This window comes from Lampetra fluviatilis, chromosome 33 (genome assembly GCF_964198595.1).
Source record: "Lampetra fluviatilis chromosome 33, kcLamFluv1.1, whole genome shotgun sequence".
Lineage (NCBI taxonomy): Eukaryota > Metazoa > Chordata > Hyperoartia > Petromyzontiformes > Petromyzontidae > Lampetra > Lampetra fluviatilis.
The window spans coordinates 11,184,941-11,204,994 of NC_136307.1; the positions used below are offsets into that span (position 1 = coordinate 11,184,941).

The window sequence follows — 20,054 nt, forward strand, 5'->3', positions numbered from 1 at the left end:
AAACTCAACGTTTAACCTACTCACGCCGGCTTGTGCCCACCATCACAGTCGGCCATATTTGCGGAATACACCACGCCGCCATTGACCCTGGCCACTGATCGAGCAACCCAACGTTCCTACCAGCTCCCTCCGCAGGAATGTGTTAAAAAACAATTCGTTTGGACTCCTGGTGAAACTCTCCTGGGTAAGCCAGTGACACGGCCACCACCATCGACGGGACGACGTTGTCTCCACTCGAGTCTAGAGGGCACTGCCACCGATAATGACGACGACGACGACGGTGACGAGTTTTTTCTCTGTATGAAGCGTCTGGCCAAAACCCCATCCTTCCCCAAGAACCACCTCCCCCCCCCGCACCCCCTCCCCACTGGGACCGTCCCCCAGTCCCCGCGCCCCTGAGGTCGTCCTCGTTTGCATGAGAATGACGCGAGAAATTCCACGGGTGGCGGCGGTGGCGGCGTGCCGGGGACGTGAGATCGCCGTGTCAGCTCAGCGTGGCTCGGCGTGGCTCGGCGTGGCTCGGCGTGGCTCGGCGTGGCTCGGCGTGGCTCGGCGTGGCTCGGCGTAACAAGTGTTTGCACATCTTTGCGGGTGTGATAATTCCCGACTCTCGTTCCACGCGCTGTCTCAGTGATGGGGAGAACTCCGGTTCCTTAGCGCGAAATGCCCCAACCCTCCCCTCCACCCCCTCTGCTCCCTCCATCCTCTCCGCCCCCTCCACCCCCTCCACCCCCTCCTGCTCCTCCACCTCCTCCACCCCCTCCGCCTCCTCCGCTGCCCCCTCCGCTCTGAACTTTAAGCGGCTGTGAGCGGCAATCAGCGGGGGTGGCGGTGCCTCCCGCTGGCGCCGAGTCAGCGGAGGGGACTTAAAACGCGCCGAGTCTCGCCAAGCGGCCAGCAACAAGCAGCACTTGTGAAGAAGTTTGTAGCAGACAAAGAGTTAGTCGGCATCTTGCATTGAGAGAGGCGCAGAAACTCATTGAGTTTAATAAAATAGCGAAGCAGACAATGACACCTCCTTGCCATGTTTGTCCCTCTGCATAAATAACATTTGTATTTTTCTACACGTCTCATCAGCCACGTAGCCGTCTCAAGGCTTGCATCATTTCCGCAGCGTTGGTCCAACACAAGCAAACTCTGGACCGGCTTCAAACCACCGCTGATGAACTGCTCGACGTTCATCGGCAAGGATCCTCTCTGTTCGATATGAGATTTTAATGGGATGGGGTTTTTTTTCGGTGATCGGGTCTGAAGCTATCTTCTCGCCGCACCTGAGAAACCCCCGTTCAATCGGAGGCAAAGACTCAAATCTGGATTTGAACCCAGGCTCTTGAGCGTTGCCGGCTCGGCGTCTGTGAACATCTGGGCCGCCCGGCCTCCTCTTAGTGACACGGCCGTCTCTCTCTGGTCATGGAGGCGGCAGGCAGCTAGCCCAGGACCCCACGCGGCCACGGCGCTAAAGCCTGCAACGACAGCACCGTGGTTTTCTCTCGCTGTCGATCCTCTTCCCTAAAACACTTACAAAACGGAACCTCCGGAGGTGCTGCTCAACGTCGCAGGGAAGTGCCCGGGATGTGTGCGGCGGAAGCTCCCGGTGACCGCAGAGCCGGAGCGGATTGGGAGCCGGGTTTTTGCCGCAGCCGCAGCGAGAGTCATCCTGGACGTGGGGTGCTGGGTGTGGTCAAATATTCCGGGTCGCCGACCCAGACGGACCTGACTGAATTTACGTTTTTTTTTGCCGGCGTAAGGCCCATTGAGCTCCGTAGCTGTTTTTCGGAAGCGACCCCGGTTGTCACAAACGATGGCTCACGAGTGGCTTGTCACGTGGACATTTATAGCAGCCAAATACTCGAAATTAATTTTGACTTAACTTTCGTGACGGCAGGAATTCATATTCTTGGTTCTTTCGGTAAAGTCACGTAGATAGAAAATAACAATAATAAAATTAAAATAAAATTAAAAATTACAAATACATTTAAAATAATTAAAGTAAAAAACCCACCTGATGAAGACGGCTTGTGTTGCGATCGAAACGTCGTGGGTTTTTTGCTTTTATTATTTTCAATAAATTTTTTATTTTATTTTGTCGTTTTGATTTTCTACCTACGTGACTTTACCGAAAGAACCAAGAATATACTCGAAATGAATGTTGATTCTAAATGTGGAAGGGAAAACCGGAGGACCCGGAGAAAATCCACGTGACCACGGGGAGAACATGCAAACTCCAAATATACAGGGGTCAAGGGTCGGGATCGAACCCACAACCTCCTTCATACCAGGCGAGGGAATTAACATCTGGTTAGGGATTCGAGATGCAAGGAGAGAGACGTGGATAGAGATCGATAAAGACACACGGCCACTTGAGAGAGAGACATGGCAGGGAGAGAGTGAGAGGGGCGTCATCGAGATGATCCTTCTCAAGGGATTGTAAATGAGGTGATCCGTCTCATGGTGCTGCCATGAAGGGGGGTGGGGCGGGGAGGAGGGGGGGATGGGGGGCTGACAGGAGGGAGGGAGAGGGTTGGCCTTCACTGTGGGGGTGTTTTCAGGGATCGCGCGACATCGGCCCGGCCGCCCGCGGGGCCCAGCCCAGCCTCTCACCCCGCGGGGCTCTGCCCACTCGCTCCCTCCACACTGGGACTGTTCCCCGGGCCCCTCGGCACTGGGATCGCACCTCGTGGCGATGACGAGCGGTTCGCGCTCGTCACTCGGTGAAGGTCAAGGCTTGCGCGCGCCCAGGAGCGTTGGCATTACGACGAAATGTCAGGGCGCTCGCCGCGATACTCCCATTGATTTTGTGGCGCGCGCAAGCGGTCCGTGGCATGCGCTCACATTACGGTACCACCCACTTCGCGAGCGCCGGCCGCTTAGCGCCGCCACCGCCGCCACCGCCACCTACCGCCACCGCTGCGCGCGTTCCGACGGGGTCCGTGAAGGGGACGTGGCTCCCGCGTGACGCGTGGATCTGTGGCGTTCGGAAATTCAAAACAAAGACCGGCACGGCGACATCGCCGGGGCGCTCGTGCACCTGCGGCTACAGGCGCAGCCCCGCAATCGCTTTGCTCGCGCCACCGCTGGCCCTTCCACTAGACTAAGCAGTAAACACATTTTTATTCTTAAACAATTTTTTTCTCTTTTACCAGGAAAGGCCCACTGAGCTGTGTAGCTCTTTTTCAGAAGCGACCTGGCCACCACAGATGATAGCGCAACGAAGTGGCTTATCACGTGGACATTTACAGCAGCCAAAAACTCTATGCGCACGTTCATTCTAAATGTGGAGAGAAAAACCGGAGGACCCGGAGAAAAATCCAGCGACCACCACGGGGAGAGAGAGACACGCAAACTCCAAATATACAGCAGGTGTCAGGGTCGGGATCGAAACCACAACCTCCTACATAGCAGGCGAGGAAGCTCACATCTCGTCACTAAGAGGGTGTCCGGCCGTCTCGTCCACACCTTTCGCCTGCGATCGGGGGCTCGCTACGGTCGGCTTCATCGGCGTCGGCGACCCAGAACATATCACGGCGCCCCGGCAAGCGCACCACCGTATTTTTTCATCTGAAGTGAGAACGAATTTCTTTAGGAGTGCTTTTTGTCTTTCGTGTGTCCTTGCCCCACACCTCCGATTAGCGCATCTGGCTCTGTACGGTGCGAAAGAAGTTCAACATACATACGTACATACCACATCTAGTCTACCTCTCATTGCTCTGGCCGTGGCTCCTGTTCATCTCTACTCACAAGCCCATGTCCCACACACACACATAGCCCGTACCGCACACACACACACACAGCCCATGTCCCACACACACACATAGCCCGTACCGCACACACACACACAGCCCGTGTCCCACACACACACATAGCCCGTGCCGCACACACACACACACACATAGCCCGTGTCGCACGCACACACACAGCCTGTGCCGCACACACACACACAGCCCGTGTCCCACACACACACATAGCCCGTGCTGCACACACACACATAGCCCGTGTCGCACGCACACACACAGCCTGTGCTGCACACACACACACAGCCCGTGCCGCACACACACACATAGCCCGTGTCCCACACACACACACAGCCCGTGCCGCACACACACACACATAGCCCGTGCTGCACACATACACACAGCCCGTGTCCCACACACACACATAGCCTGTGCCGCACACACACATAGCCTGTGCCGCACACACACACAGCCCGTGCTGTACACACACTCGCTTTGTCACGCACGCTGCGAGATGAGAGTCAGCGGTGGGCTTGGCGGGGGAGAGTTCACGGAGGGGGAGGTGAGAGGGGGGCCGGAGGCGGGTGGGGTTGAGGGGGAGGTGAGAGTGCACTGGGGATGCGAGTGACTTTTCATTCCACTTACGCTACTTGATGAGTGTCTGTACGTGTGTGTGTACGTGTGTGTACGTGTGTGTACGTGTGTGTGTGTGAGAGTGGTGGGGAGTGGTAGTGTAGCGGTTAGCGCGCTGCACCACGAACCTGGCGACCCGGGTTCGATTCCCGCTGACGGCCAACACCAATGTCGATTATCTGAACTGGTCCTTGGCCTTCTCTAGGTCGACTCAGCCTCAAATGAGTACTTGGTGTGATGTGTAAACATCGCCGCTAGGGAGGCGAAGGCGGCCGGGAGTGGTGTTGGCCACCCACCCCCTCGTGTGCCGTGCCGGCCTTCATAGGTGCTCGCTAACAGCACTTACCCCAATAGTCTGTTAAGACTACACGGGGATCTTTGTCTTTTTTGTGTGTGTGGGGAGCGGTAGTGTAGCTGCTAGCGCGCTGCACTAAGAACCTGATGACCCGAGTTCTATTCCCGCTCACGGCCAACATCAGTGACGATTATCTGAACCGGTCCTGGGCCTCCTCCCCTAGGTCGACTCAGCCTCAAATGAGTACCTGTTGCGGTGTGTAGAAACACCGCCACCGGAGAGACAAAGGTGGGCGGGCGCGACGCTGGCCACCCACCCCCACGTGTGCCGTGCCGGCCTTCATAGATTCTCGCGAACAGCACTTGCCCCATACAGCTTATGAGAGGCTACCTGGGGGATATGTGCGTGCGTGCAGGTGGAGATGACGGGTAGCAGCGTGTTCGAGTACGTGCACCCGGGTGACCACGCCGAGCTCGCCGAGCACCTGGGCATGAGGCTGCCCCCCTGTCGGGGTGCCCAGCTCGCCGCGGGGGGCCACGCCGCCGGCGACGGCTCCTCCCCCACCTCGTCCGGGCCCGAGACCCCCGACACCGGTACGCCGCCTCGCCGGGGAGTCGTGACCGGTCACCTGGGGGGCGGTGGCGGCTCCCTGCCCCCCGCCCCCAGAGTGGCGTCTGTTCGGAGGCGGGTTCTCTAGGTGGGTGGGTGGGTGGTTTGGTGGTTGGGTGGGTGGTTTGGTGGTTGGGTGGGTGGTTTGGTGGTTAGGTGGGTGCGTGGTTCGTTGGGTGGGTGGTTGGGTGGGTGGGTGGTTGGGTGGGTGGGTGGTTGGTTGGGTGGGTAATTGGTTAGGTGGGTGGGTCGGTGGTTGGTTGAGTGAGTGGGTGGGTGGTTGGGTGGGTGGTTGGGTGGTTGGGTGGGTGGGTAATTGGTTAGGGGTGGGTGGTTCGGTGGGTGATTGGTTGGGTGTGTGGGTGGGTGGCTGGTTGGGTAGGTGGGTGGCTGGTTGGGTCGGTGGGTGGGGTGCTAGAGGTCAAGGTTGACAGGTCACTGCTGGCGTTAACGTTGATGCAGCCACGGTCGCCCATTGCTTCCTTTTCACAACTCCTGCAGCGTTCACACGGAAACAACAACAACAGCAATGCCATTCATCTATCCATCGGAGCCCCGCCGAGTCCCAAGACTCCCGTTCAGGAGGGTGCTGCTGCATCGGGATGTTTGGTCAAGTCCGTCCATGAAAGTTTGGCTTCCGCACGGGAGAGCCTCTAACCGGAGTCCCCGCGGGGAATAATCACCGAGACCCCCACGGTCAGTGTGAGCTGAAGTGTACGGGCGCCCACGCACGTCTCACTCGCCACTGATGTTAGCCGTAACCAGCCTTTATAGGGCGATGCGCTAACCGCTGCGCCAGCAATCCTGTTTCCCTCTCTCCGAGCCGCGTCCTTTCCCAACGCTGTGGGTGAACGCACCTTTGATTCTGTTCAGCTCTGCCCGTGATAAAACTGCTCTGGAACGACGCGTCGGGGATTCCCCCCCCCCCACCCAGCGGCGTCCAGTTGTCCGAATTCCCAGTGGGGACTTCATTCGCTGTCCTCCCGTGGCACGGAGGACGTCCCCAGGTCAGCCACGGCGTTCGCATTCCCTCTCTCGTCCTGCCGCCGCCTCCCACCGCCGTGTAGCTCGGAGCAGAGTAACACCGTGCCGCGCGCGCTTGTCCCGAGCCGGAGCGGAGCCATCGACCCGACGGCCGTTCCGCTGCGGACCGAGGGCCGGGTACCGACGGTGCGTGTCCGGGACAGTGCGCGCACTGTACACGTGCGTGCACTGTACCTGCTGAAAATTCCCCGCGGCGCTGCTGCTCGTCGCGAACAATCCCGCCCGCCCGCCCGCTCGCTCGCCCGCCCGCTCGCTCGAGGAAACATTCCAGAGCGCGGCGGAGGCGGCGGTGAGAAACGCACGCGCGCAACGTCGGGGCCATTCAATCATAGGGGCGGGCCTAGCTGTCGTAACCGGTGTATTTTTTTGCTCCCGCCATAGGAATGTGGAATTTTTCACCCGCTGGGCTCGCGCCGCCCATGGCGACGGCCGCCGTCGCCCGCCGCCGTTCGTTGGAGAGCGTGGGGGCGCGTGGCGGGGGGTGAGGGGGGGTTGGGGTTGTCTCGTGGTTGCGAAAAGGGTTCACAGGGTTCATCCGAGACATCGCCGAAAGGTCACGGAGTTATGTGGCTCGTCCTGGGCCCTGCAACACTTGCGAGGGTTTGCGTGTTTTTCATCCGGGTGGAAGACAATCGTGAATCCACTTGGGCGATTCGACTTCTCTGCTATTTACTTGAGGAGTCATCCCCAATGCCGGTCTCCCCCGGGACTCCCAAGTCAATCCAGCACTGGATGAATAACTCCCTCCACCGCGTTGGTCAAGGGGAGGGTTCGTTTGGCCATTCTTCACCCATGCCACCGATGTTGGCCGTGGCCAGGGATGGGCACCACGGTGGCGAGGAGATGTTAACGCCCTCGCCTGGTATGGAGGAGGTGGTGGGTTCGATCATGACGCTGACGTCCTCTACATATTTGGAGTTTGCGTTGTCTCTCTCCCTGTGGTCGCGTATATTTTTCTCCGGGTGATGGTGCGAGTCAGTGGTGCTTCATAGCGCGGTGCGTTGAATCAACCGTGGCTGGCGCCGCCCCCCCCCCCACCTACCGTGGACCCCGGACCGACTGGGTCCACCTCTGCCAGGGCTTCACTCTCATCCCTCCCTGCGTCTTCACTCCTTGAACAAATGGGTCGATCGTAAATGCCACAAACCTCCAAATTCTTCCGACAATCAATCGGTGGCGCTGATAAAATCCACAATCCCCGGAATTTGCAGTGCGGTGTTGTTCGGCACGATGTCCGACGTTTCACTCCACCTGTTGGGGGGGAGGCCTCCTTCAGGAACTGGATTCCGAAGACGCGTCTTCAATCTGCGGTGCCGATGACCGCCGGCATTCGGAAGCAACGTCGTCGGAGAAGCTCCCGAGCACGTGACGTGGAGGCGAAACGTCGGACAACACGCGGCCGCACGCGCACGCGCATGGCGGTGGGTGGTGGGGGGGGGGGACCGGGGGAGGAGCTTTCGTCTCCCCTGCTCCGCGCGCAAGCGGCCCCCCTCCGGAGACTAAACAGCGCTCCCTTGTTATGGCTGCGGCGCGCGCGCTTGTGCCTTGATACCCGCGGCTCGCACCCCCCACCTCCCCCCAACCCCCCACGTGGTGTACGGTTGCCGCGACGTGGCGACGAGACGACGGCGGTGGTAAAGGCGCAGCCCCCGCAACTGTTTGCCCACGCTCCTGCCGGCGGAAGGGCCTCCGCTCTAAGGGGGGAGCGCCAGAGAGCCACCTCTAGGGAGAGGGTATTTCTTCTCGGCCTACTCGTCCACGCTGGCCAGACGCCTTTGAAGGTGTTGCGAGTACCCACACTTTACCCCACCGCCACTCGTGAGCTGCCGATCGGCTACGTGTGGCGAAACCGTTCATACCGCCGCTGGGTGGACGTGCGGTGGTAGGGGATTTAAGAATCTTGCGCCGTCGTTTCTGTTGTCCCATCAATGGTCGACTATCATCGTGACCGCCCTTGTTAAAGTCCCCCGTGTTAAAGTGGCCCGTGTTATAACTTGCGTCTCGTTTCATGACGAAATGCGATGCGAAACGACGAAAGCAAAAATCGGAGTTGTAAACAGGCAGCCATTACCCATCATGAAACACGCGCTGGCTCCCTTGCTCCATCACAATCTACGGCCCAGGCTGACAGCCGCATTGCGTTAACCACACTACAGAGCATACGTTGGCAATAGCTAGAAGACCCACAGCAGGCGTGAGTTTAGCAAACTGGAGTTTAGCAAACTGGAGTTTAGCAAATAGAGTTGAACTCGCCTGCGACCCCGCTGGACGTAGCGAGATGCAACGACGAAACGACGGAGTGGGAAACACGGCCGCAGAGTCACGGAAAACCAGCATCGTGATAATCGTCGCATCATGAAACTCGATATCACGGACTCATGGCGTCGGGGGCCGCAGAGGGCGCCCGTCTGTGGGGAGGGCCAACGCCGCCGTCGTCGCCGCCGCCAGCGCTCGTGAAGCGCCCCGTTCATCACGGAGCCCGCCGCGTCGTCTCTGGCGGGCGCACACTGCCGCGTGTTTACGTGTTCACGTTTTTTCGTTTGAGAGCCTCCTGCGAAAACATGTCTGAAGCGCTCCTTTTGCGCGCTTTTCAAAAAAGAGCGACGCGAATTATTAAAGAGTCGTCCGTGTGGGTTAAAGGCGTCGAGGGGATGGTTGGTCAAGACCAACGATGGAGCGTCAGCCAAAAGGAGGGAAGTCCAACCCGAAGATGGAGCGATGATGAAATTTGCTCGCGCGCGCGGCGTGGCTGGGTTATTGTCTCGCGGGACAAGCGAGGGATGGCCACGGCTTGGGGAGGGGGAGGCCTTCGTGCAGCGGTGGGTAGAGCGTGGCTCACGACGACGACGTTGGCGACGACGACGGTGGCGATGATGATGATGATGAGGTTGTTGTTGTCGCCGTGTGCCGCAGTGGAGCCCGTGGCCCCAACGATGATCACCGCCGAGCAGCCCCTCGAGCGCTCCTTCTTCCTGCGCATGAAGTCGACGCTCACCAAGCGCGGGCTGCACGTCAAGGCCTCGGGCTTCAAGGTGCCCTACCCCCACCCCCCCACCCCGTCCACAAACCCCCCCCCTCCCAATCCCTTCGCTGACCTCTCAATCCTGAACGGGTGCGAGCCGGTGCAGGTCGGGGCTTGAGTTGTCTCGCATATTTCACCTGGAAACGTCGTTATTTTAAATTGCAAACTTTTTCCTCGCGGCGTTCAGTTGGTGCTTGCCGTGTTTAAAATTAAATAATTATGGGCACTGGAATAACAACACCGCAACAAGTGTCCTGGATAGCATGAGGACCATTGGTGAGATTTTAAGTTTGACTTTTTTCGTATTTTAATTATTTTAATGGTACCGGACGTTGTCTGTCTCTGAACTGTGATTCTTAGATATGTTACTGGTAGTTTTAATGTTAGGCTCGTCACACTCACTCTGTGCTGATCTTCAGTTTCCCTGGGTTTTGGGACACCACCCCGACGCTCACCATCTGCATGCGACCCCACTTAGCTCCCCGACCCCCACCGTGACCCCAGCCGTGACCTCCCCCCTCCCCCCCAGGTGATCCATGTGACGGGGCGGCTGCGGGTGCGGCTGCCCCTGTCGCACGCGCTGCCACCGTCGCCCACGCCGCTGCTGGGCCTCGTGGCGCTGGCGCATGCCCTGCCGCCCCCCACGCTGAGCGAGGTGCGCGTCGACTGCCACATGTTCGTCACGCGCCTCGACCTCGACCTCAAGATCGTCTACTGTGAGAACAGGTGAGCACGCGTGCGTGTGTGTCTTTGTGTGTGTGTGCGTGTGTGTCTTTGTGTGCGTGTGTGTCTTTTTGTGTGTGTGCGTGTGTGTCTTTGTGTGTGTGTGCGTGTGTCTTTGTGTGTGTGTCTGCGCTCCGAACCTGGCGACTCGCTCACGGCCAACACCAGTGTCGATTATCAGAGCTGGTCCTGGGCTCAAATGAGTACCTGGTGCGATGTGTAAAGATAGCCACTAGGGAGACAAAGGCGACTGCGCGTGGTGTTGGCCACCTACCCCCTCGTGTGCCGTGCCGGCCTTCATAGACACTCACTAACAGCGCTTGCCCCAACAGTCTGTTAAGACTATACGGGGGATCTTTGTTTTGTGTGTGTGCGCGCGTGTTCCTGCATGTGTGTATGCACGCGTATGTGTGTGCGTGTACACATAGCCTGGCACAAGCGCCGTGGTGACGTCACCGCCACTTAGTAGCGAATGGCAGTTGTTGTGGTTGTGTGTGCGTGTGTTGTGTAGTAGTTAACACTCTGTGCTATGAACCCAGCAACCCGGGTTCGATTCCCGCTCAGTGCCAACACCAGTGACGATGATTTGAACCGGTGCTGGGCCTCCTCCCCGAGGTCGCCTCAATTGAGTACCTGGTGCGGTGTGTAAACATCGCACCAGGCCACCCACCCCAACAGTCTGTGAAGGTCTACACGGGTGATCTTTGTGTGTGTGTATGTGTGTGCGCGCTCCGACCTCGCTGCCGCAGGGTCAGCGAGTTCATGGACATGTCTCCTGGCGAGCTGCTGGGGCGCAGCTGCTACCACTTCGTCCACGCCGAGGACGTGGAGGCGATCCGGCACTGCCACGTCGACCGTACGTCGCGCCGCGCAGATCCCTCGGCACGCGAGAAGCCGCCCCCCCCCCCCCCCCCCCGCACGGCCTCTCGCTCGGAACGGTGGCCAGGACGATGCGATGTATAAATATCGTTGTTGTTATTTCCTTACTATGTATTTATCTGTATCCAGTGCAGAGACACAATTAACCAGGGTGCACACCCTCCAAGTGACCGATGCAGTCTGGAGGAACAGGAGGAAGCAGTTTGTGACGTCCCTGATCTGTGTGACACCGCTGTGATATGTGACGACGCCTCGTGGTGTGATGGCACGGTGTGAAGATGTATCGGCATGTGATGGCGCAGTGCGATGTCTTAGTGTGTGATGGCTCGGTATGACGTCTCGGTGTGTCATGGCGCGGTGTGACGATGTCTCGGTGTGTGATGACGCTGCGGTCTGTGATGACACCGTGGTGTGTGAGGATGCCACGGTGTGTGATGCCGCCCCCGCCGTGGTGTGATGACACCTCAGTGTGTGACGACGCTTTGGTGTGTGACGTCGCTACTCTGTGTGACGATGCCTCAGTGTGTTATACCCCGGTGTGTGTGACGCCTCTGTGTGTGATCATGTGGAGGTTGGAACGTCACCGCTGCGTGTGTGATGCCTCCACGTTGGGTGTGATGCCTCGGTGTGTGGGCTAACGCCTGGGTGCGTGCCACCACCACGGTGTGTGACGTTGCTGATCTGTGTGACACTGCAGTGGTATGATGCTTCCGTGTGGCACGATGTGACGATGCGGTGAGACGACGCTGCGTGTGCGGAAGCAGTGTAACGCCACCAGGGTATGTGTGACACCTCAGTGTCACAATGCCACGGTGTGTGACTATCCCACGGTGTGTGACAACGTTGTGGCACTGCCACGGTGTGCGTGATGTCACCGCGGCGCTTGCGGTGACACCGCGATCCTCGCTGTGACGTCACTCCCGCCGCAGTTATCAACAAGGGCCAGTGCGTGACGCAGTACTACCGCTGGATGCAGCGGCGCGGCGGCTACGTGTGGATTCAGTCGCTGGCCACCGTCTCCATCAACGTCAAGAACGCCGGCGGCGACAAGAACATCGTCTGGGTCAACTACCTGCTCAGGTGCGGCCCCCACGCGGCAGCAGGGGGAGGCGCGGTGCGTCGGTGAATCGCGGCGTGGTGAACGGCACCCGAGCGGTGGGGTTCGCTCAGTCAGCACGTTGAGCCGAGTGTGTCACGTCGGTGAGCGCTCGTGTGTTGCTTCGGTGCGTTAAATGAGGTTTTGGTGTTTTTCATTTAATTGTTTGCATTGTCGTCTGGCTGACGCGATGCTTCCAGATCAGTCCAAACAAAACATCTCTTCATGTTTTGGGAATTTTCACATCCATCAAATTGGTCATACATGCCTAGTAAGCACGTGTGTGCTTTCCTTGTCAGTCCGTGGCCCTTTGTGTGATGTTAGTGAGCACCTGTGTGGTGTGCCGGTTAGCACGTGATCCCGTGCATCGTGTTACACTGCACCCCACGCTTTCAGATGTGCTTCTGCGGCCGTCTGGAATGCTCTTCCTTCCCATAATAGAAGCCACTATTAAATCCAGGTTGAAATAATCGGTTGTAGCGGTCGCGGACTTTCAAGGATTCAGTTTTCTACTCATCTAAAGAGCCTCGGCACCATACTCGACCAGAATGTGTAGTTTGATCGCCACGCGCAATATAAAGTCAGGCCCTGCCATTTTCATATCTCTACGACACATTCGACCATTATTGAGTCTTGACATAGCAAACACGGTGGAGTGTAGCGTAGTAACGACAAGGCTCGATTATCGCAAATCACTACCCTATGGGACGTCTGCTAAAAACTTTAGCCAGCTGCAGCGTGTACAACATTCTTTGGCACACGTCGTGACGCGCACTGCAAGATCTGACCGTGTCCGTCCGGTGCTCGCTGAGCTGCATTGGCTTCCGGTTGCTGAACAAATACATTGTTATGAGGTCGCACTAATTGTACACACAGTGCTTGGCACAAATGAACCATAGTACCTTGCTGATCTCGTCACGCAAACTCCAGTGAACCTCGCAGCAGCAACTGTTGGCTAACCTTAGAACAAAGATGGTCTTTGCATCGCGCACCTTTAGATGCGCTTCTACAGCCGTCTGGAACGTTCTTGCTTCCGACGTAAGGAAGCCACTGGAGCTATGCACTTTCAAATGCAGGTTGAAAACCTCCGATTAGCATACATAGTGAGCACCTGTGTGCTATCAGCACGTGACCCCGTCACCCCATGACCCCGTGACCCTGTGTGTGGTGTGAGTAAGCACCTGTGTGGTGTTCTGGTCACCACGTGACCCTGTGTGTGGTGTGAGTTAGTGAGCACCTGTGATGTGCCGGTCAGCACGTGACCCCGTCACCCCGTGACCCCGTGACCTCGCGTGTCCTTGCAGTAACCACGAGCGCGGCGACTGCCCCATGGACCTGCAGCAGCTGCCGCGGCGAGGCGAGGCCGATGGGGTCACGGGGTCGTCGCCCCGCGCCGCTCCAGGTCAGCTCTCGGCCTCCCCGAGCCCTCTCCCCCCCCGTGCCGAGATTCCCGATTGCGCGCATCCTGTGGATTGTCTCCGTTCGCCGAGCGAGCTATGCTGTTGTTGTTGTTGGGCATGACTTTTGCTTTACACGTAACTCGATCTATCCTGAGCCCCCGACATTGCAGACTTCGTTATTAGTATGATTATTATCAAGGTCTTCCTGCAATTATTGCTATCAGTCGCCTTAACGACGAAGCTATTGGAATATATATACTTTTTGTGTTCCGATTAGCACGGATCGCCACGTACAGTGCGAAAGAAGTTCAACATATATATACGAGGTATTTATTACAAATCCACCTGTAGAGGCGATTCGCCTCCCTTCCCATAAAAAAGGGAAAGTGTTTTTTCTTTTCGGATTCCATCAGCCGCATGGCCTTGCTTCAACAAATTCTGAACCGGTTCAGTGTCTCATCTGCAGATCTTTTTTGTGCTGTGCCACCGATCCAGGGGTCGTTATTGCTGGTGAGAGGCACCAGGACGAGGTTGAGATGCGCGCGAACCTCCACGCCGACAAGAACCACGCGAGCCCTGGCGGCAGCGGCGGCGGCGGCGGCAGGAGGAGGAGCCACGTGGCGGCGGTGCCGGCGCAGGGCAAGGACGGGCGGCCGACGTGCGCCCCCGCACGGCACAACGGCCGCGATCGCGTCACCGGGGAGGCCGCCGGCGGGGGGCGGCCCGTGGCGCCCGCGAGCCGTGCCGCCCGCGGCTCCCTCCCCGGCGACTCGAGCGAGGAGGAGGCGGGGGACTCGGAGCCGGAGTCGGCGCCCGCGGCCGTGACCGCTCCGCCGCCCGTCCCCGTGCCGCTCCCCAGCGTCAAGGTCGAGGCCGGCTGCGACACGCGGGGCCCGGCGCGCGTCCCGAGCCGGAGGCCCGCCGAGGCCGACAGCGACGGCGACGGCGGCGACGACGACGACGAAAGGGACTCGGACGGCGACGCGAAGTCGACGGCGTCGTCCGGCCGGTGCCGGCCTGGCCGCCGGCGCGACCGCGGGGCGCGGCGGGCGGCCCCGGGGAGGACTCGCCCCCCCGAGGATGCGCCGGCGTGCAAGGCCATCAAGACGGAGAACTCGGAGCCACTCAACTTCGACAACGACAGCAGCATCTGGCACTTCCCTCCCAACCGCGAGATCTCGCGCAACGAGTCGCCCTTCAGCATGACGGCGCGTGGTGCGGGGGCCGGCGACAAGGCGGACTCGCCCTTCCCCGTCTCCCCCGGCGCCGGCTCCACCCGCAGCCTCACGCCCGTGCAGTCCGAGCCGGCGCTGTCTTCGCCGCGGGACGCGAACGGTGGCGGCGGCGGCGGAGGCACCGCCGGAGCGGCGAAGCCCGGCGCGCGCGCCGTCCCGGGCCTCGCCTCGTTCGTCTACAGCGCCGGCGAGGTGGAGATGCTGCAGCGGCTGCAGCAGCACGGCAACTTGGTGCTGCCGCTGGCTCACGGCGTGGCCGGACCCTCGGCGGCGCACCACCGCCACCCCCGCCACCACCCCCACCACCACCCGCACCACCCCCACCACCACCCGCACCACCCCCACCACCACCCGCACCACCCGCCACGCATCTACACCACGGGCACCATCCGCTACGCGCCGGCCGACCCGAGCTTCACGGCTCAGGGCGGACTCCTCCCGGCGAATCTGGCGGCGGGTTTCGGCCTGGACCCCAAGACTTCGATGGAGATGCTCTACCACCACGTGCAGAGGCTGGGCACGGCGCCCGCCTCCTTCTCGGCGCCGGGCGCCGCCGCGGGGCTGGCGCAGCTGCCCGGCGGCGCCGGCGTCTTCTCGACGCCCGAGGGCTTCTTCTCGACGCTGCCGTTCCACGTCTACGGGAACGGCGTACACGCCGCGCCGCTGCCGCCGCTGCCGCAGCCGGCGGCCGAGAGGAAGGAGAACTGAGAGCGGCCGAGCGCGTCGACTAAACTACGATCATTCGCGTTATAATGTGGCGCGTTATAATGTGACGCATTATAATGTGACGCGTTATAATGTGACGCGTTATAATGTGACGCGTTATAATGTGACGCGTTATAATGTGACGCGTTATAATGTGACGCGTTATAATGTGACGCGTTATAATGTGACGCGTTATAATGTGACGCGTTATAATGTGACGCGTTAAGCGGCACGACGAGCGACGCCGCCGGGTCGATGCCGGCGGCGGACGCCGCGGGGGGGGGGGGGAGGGGGTGACGGGCCGCAGCGGGGAAGGGGGGCAGTGCGCGTCGGGGATCGTAACTTCGCTCAACTTCATACCTCAAGTACGCCGACCGCTGCTGCATCGAGCGGTGGCGGTGACCGGGGGGAGGAGGGGCGGCTCTACGGGAGGGCGCTCGACAAATCCACGCCAGGAATCTCTCTCCGCTTTTTTTGTATCGTCACTGCCTGAGCGTTCCACGTTCTCTTTGTGAATGTGTCGAGCTTGCACTGTAACGCCACAGTGCACGGAATGTACCTCCGAGCGGGTGCGGCGTCGTCACCCGGCCCGCGAGGCGTCCATCATTTCGTTTGTTGCTCAAGTCCAAGCGTCATATTGCAACGTTTCAAGAAACTATTTTGTTTTTACGTTTCCAGCAACTGGAATCCCCTCGGGGAAGGCTTCGTAAACCCGACGCTCGCCAGGCCAGCTCCACGCCGAGAGAGCAGTCGGTGGGGGGAATCTCTCTGCACAATTTGAGGCCGAGTTTCACCTCACCAGGTCAGGTTGCACTTGAACTGACCTCGTGAGGTCAACTACGAGCTGCCCCCATGAGGGTTACGTGCGGAGGTCACGTTTGGCGGTCACGTCTGGCGCTACAGCCCAGCGAGCTCGAGTTTGGGCATCGAGTCGGGAGGTCGAGTCGAGGTCGGGAGGTCGTGCTGCTTTTGGCCATGCGACCTGCGGGGGAGGTCTGCATTTCCCCCTCATGGCTGCGGTGCCTTTTGGCGTCATCTGGTCCAACCCATATGAGACTAGGCTCTAAGGAAAGCTGTCTCGGGTGTGGATCAATCAACTTTAAGGACAGTGCACATTATCAGAGTTATGTTCTTTTGTTTGTATTATGACTGCAGGTATTGCGGTCTATGCAAACATGACTCCTTGTAAAAAGGTGTCAGTTTTGTTGCCAGATAGAAGGGTAAAGAACCAATTATCGGTGTCCACAGAGTTGAGAATTCCGACCGCGAGACCCTCCCAGCGGGGCGGCAAGGCAGCGGATGCCGTCGACGCGCCCGGCCTCCTGCGCGCCATCGTCCGTGGCCGTTTCTCGTTGCCCAAAACCCTCGCCGGTGCCGCGTAGAGGGAACTCGCGTTTAAAATGTGGAATCTAAAGTTGCCTCCCGGCTCGTGTGAACGCGGGGACGCCGGCGTGCTCGGTCCGCCGCTCTCCGGCTGCTGGGGCTTGGCCCGAGGTGAGAGTCTTTCCTTGAGTAAATTTGGCAGAAAATATTCCACCTTTTGGATGCGCCCCGTTCGACGTCGTGTTATCGCAGCGGCTTATCGGTTGCGAGTGCACGCGTGAAGTGTGCTCGCATGTTGTTGTGTGTGCGCATTTGCGCATTCTAGTACGTGGCTGCTTATTTGTGTGTCAGTGCGTCTGTGTGTGTGTGTCAGTGCGTCTGTGTGTGTGTATCAGTGCGTCTGTCTGTGTGTGTGTGTCAGTGCGTCTGTCTGTGTGTGTGTCAGTGCGTCTGTCTGTGTGTGTGTCAGTGCGTCTGTGTGTGTGTCAGTGTCTGTGTGTGTGTGTGTCAGTGCGTCTGTGTGTGTGTGTGTCAGTGCGTCTGTCTGTGTCTGTGTGTGTGTCAGTGCGTCTGTGTGTGTGCGTCTGTGTGTGTGCGTCTGTGTGTGTGTGTCAGTGCGTCTGTGTGTGTGTGTGTGTCAGTGCGTCTGTCTGTGTCTGTGTGTGTGTCAGTGCGTCTGTCTGTGTCTGTGTGTGTGTCAGTGCGTCTGTGTGTGTGTGTCAGTGCGTCTGTGTGTGTGTGTGTCAGTGCGTCTGTGTGTGTGTCAGTGCGTCTGTGTGTGTGTCAGTGTGTCTGTGTGTGTGTGTGTCAGTGCGTCTGTGTGTGTCAGTGTGTGTGTGTGTCAGTGTGTGTGTGTGTGTCAGTGCGTCTGTGTGTGTGTGTCAGTGTGTGTGTCTGTGTGTGCGTCTGTGTGTGGGGAGCGGTGGTGTAGCCGTTAGCGCGCTGCGCTCGGAACCCGGCGACCAAAGTTCGATTCCCGCTCAAGGCTGCCAACACCAGTGAAGGTTATTTAAACTCGCTCTAGGCCTCCCCTAGGTCGATTAAGCCTCAAATGAGTACCTGGTGCAGTGGTGTAAGCATCGCTACTAAGAAAGGAGACAAAGGCGGCCGCTGTTAGCGAGTAGCACCTATTAAGGCCGACGCGGGTGGGTGGCCAGTACCACGCCCGGCCGAGTCGCGATATTTACACACCGCACCAGGTTCTCATTTGAGACTGAGTCGACCTAGGGGAGGCCCAGGACCGGTTCAGAAAATCATCACTGGTGTTGACCACGAGCGGGAATCGAACTCGGGTCGCCGGGTGCATAACGCAGCGCGCTAACCGCTAAGCGACCGCTCCCCACTCGTTGGCAACCAGCCCCGCAGCCTCCGAGCCATAGCCACCACCTCCTGCACGTGCGGCCACGTCGCCCAGCGCCACGCTGCCCACTCACGCTGGTGCCGTGCACTTCCCCTCGGGCCCCGTGGCCTCCCCTAGCACTTTAAGCGGCTCATGCGCCACGCTCCGTGCCGCGAGAATCGCTGCACTGGTGGGGGAGGGAGGGCAGTAACCCCCCCCTCCTCCTCCCACCCTGGGGTGCCTCGTGGTGGTCATCCCGCGTGCCGCCGGCCAACGATCCGCGGCACCGCCGGTAAACTTCCGCATCGAGCTACCGATGCCGTGCGCCGTCTGCTGCGAGCGCGGACGTTAAAGACCCCGGTGATGTATTTTCGTGCGAGTCGGTGTCTGTCACCTGGCAAGATTGCCCTCGGATAAATTATTGATAAAGTGAGTTAGTTCGGCAGCCCACAGGCCTCCCTTGCTAAAGATGTAATCTCGGTCGGCTCGGCGAACTGGATATAAACGAGCGCAATGATTTGCGTCCGCGCCGAATCGAGAATCCGTTCTGCGTGTCCCCGGAGTGACGTGCGTGTCCCCAGCTCCGCGGAGGCTGCACCTTTGCGGGAATGCTCTAAGCAGGCTCAATCTAATTGAGTTTAAATAATATATAAATATACACCCAGCATTTATGCGTTTGACTCACGGCGCAACCCATCTTCTCAGTGTGACTGAGACTAATCAACCGTAGCAGCCGCTGTTTTGAATAAGATGTAAAAAAAATTGTTAGCATTAAAATTAACATGTATATATATTTTTTTTGACTTACAATTATTCGCTAAGGTGTTTTGTAATTATTTCGCCATCATCATTTTAGCCAAGCTAATCCGGAGCGTGACCGCCACGCCCGTGGGAATCTGACAGCGTGGGATCGGAGGAGGGAACTTCCTGAGGTCACCCCACCGCCACCCCCACGGTGCCACGTGTCGCGCCAAGGAAACCGCCCACCGCTCGATCGCTCCGCGCCGTCCCTGCTCGGCGTCCCCTCTCCGTGGCCGTGTCGTTTAACGAGCAAAGCTTTGTGTCGACGACGCCGACCACGTGGGCTCCTCATTTGTTCGCCTTTGTGACGAGCCATCGACGTCACGGATCGGGCGCCTGGCGCGTGGCGCCGTGACGATGGGAAGACGTCATCCAACCAACACGTGGGCACCACCAGCCCTGCCCACCACCGCAAAGCACTTATGGGAGGGTGTGAGTGGGTGTCACTGTGATGTTCTCGCGATCATTGGAACTAAGACGAAGCCACGTGGCGTTGGGTACGACGGTGTTGTGAAGATTTACAAAAGCTGTTCCGTGTTCTTGTTTCCACATCGAATCCTGGAATTGAGTTTTTTTTATATTTTTATAAGCGGTTTGTTTATGTTCGTTTTTTGTGCGTTCATGAGACGTGGGCAGGTGCTGTTTATATCGTGTGACGTTCACCCATGCCAGCCGTCACCTTCAATACCTCATAGCCAGGATTATCTGCCGCGCATCGTTTTGTCCATTCAAGTGAAAATAATGATGATGATGATGACGACGACGATGAAAATAAGGATGGCAAGCAGGTTTATTTTAAGTGCACAATGAGAGGAATTCATGATGCTCATTTTTTTTTGTTTTCTTACGTAAAAAGTCTGTTTGTAAACACTTTCATCTTTACATTCTTGTTGTGAATAAAGCGATGGGATGTAGAGTCGCGTGGTGAAGGGCGGCAGCTGTCCGCCCGGGTCTGTGTGTCTCTGTGTGTCTCTGTCTTGGTATGTCAGCGTGTGTGTGTGTGTCTATAGTGCGTGTGTTTGTGTGGGAAGCGGTAGCATAGCGGTTAGCGTGCTGCGCTACAAACCCGACAACCTGAGTTCGATTCCCGGTCACGGCCAACACCAGTGATGATTATCTGTACCAGTCCTGGGCCTCCCCTTGGTCGACTCGGCCTCAAATGAGGACCTGGTGCGGTGTGTAAACATTAGCAACTAAGGCCTTTGGCCAGGAAAGTCAC

General features: G+C 58.6%; 1 protein-coding gene across 2 annotated transcripts in view; it reads left to right on the top strand.

The window, feature by feature from the left end:
* The window catches only part of LOC144944064 (neuronal PAS domain-containing protein 3-like), a 60,192-nt gene extending 44,792 nt beyond the window's left edge, over window positions 1–15,400 (top strand). For both annotated transcript variants that reach the window (XM_078872113.1, XM_078872114.1), the window contains exons 5-11: window positions 5,075–5,252; window positions 9,226–9,344; window positions 9,864–10,060; window positions 10,807–10,913; window positions 11,866–12,016; window positions 13,337–13,434; window positions 13,928–15,400. In XM_078872113.1, the coding sequence (XP_078728239.1) occupies window positions 5,075–5,252; window positions 9,226–9,344; window positions 9,864–10,060; window positions 10,807–10,913; window positions 11,866–12,016; window positions 13,337–13,434; window positions 13,928–15,375 (2,298 nt within the window). In that variant the 3' untranslated portion in view covers window positions 15,376–15,400. The remainder of the gene's footprint in view (window positions 1–5,074; window positions 5,253–9,225; window positions 9,345–9,863; window positions 10,061–10,806; window positions 10,914–11,865; window positions 12,017–13,336; window positions 13,435–13,927) is intronic.
* Window positions 15,401–20,054: the final 4,654 nt, after the last annotated feature.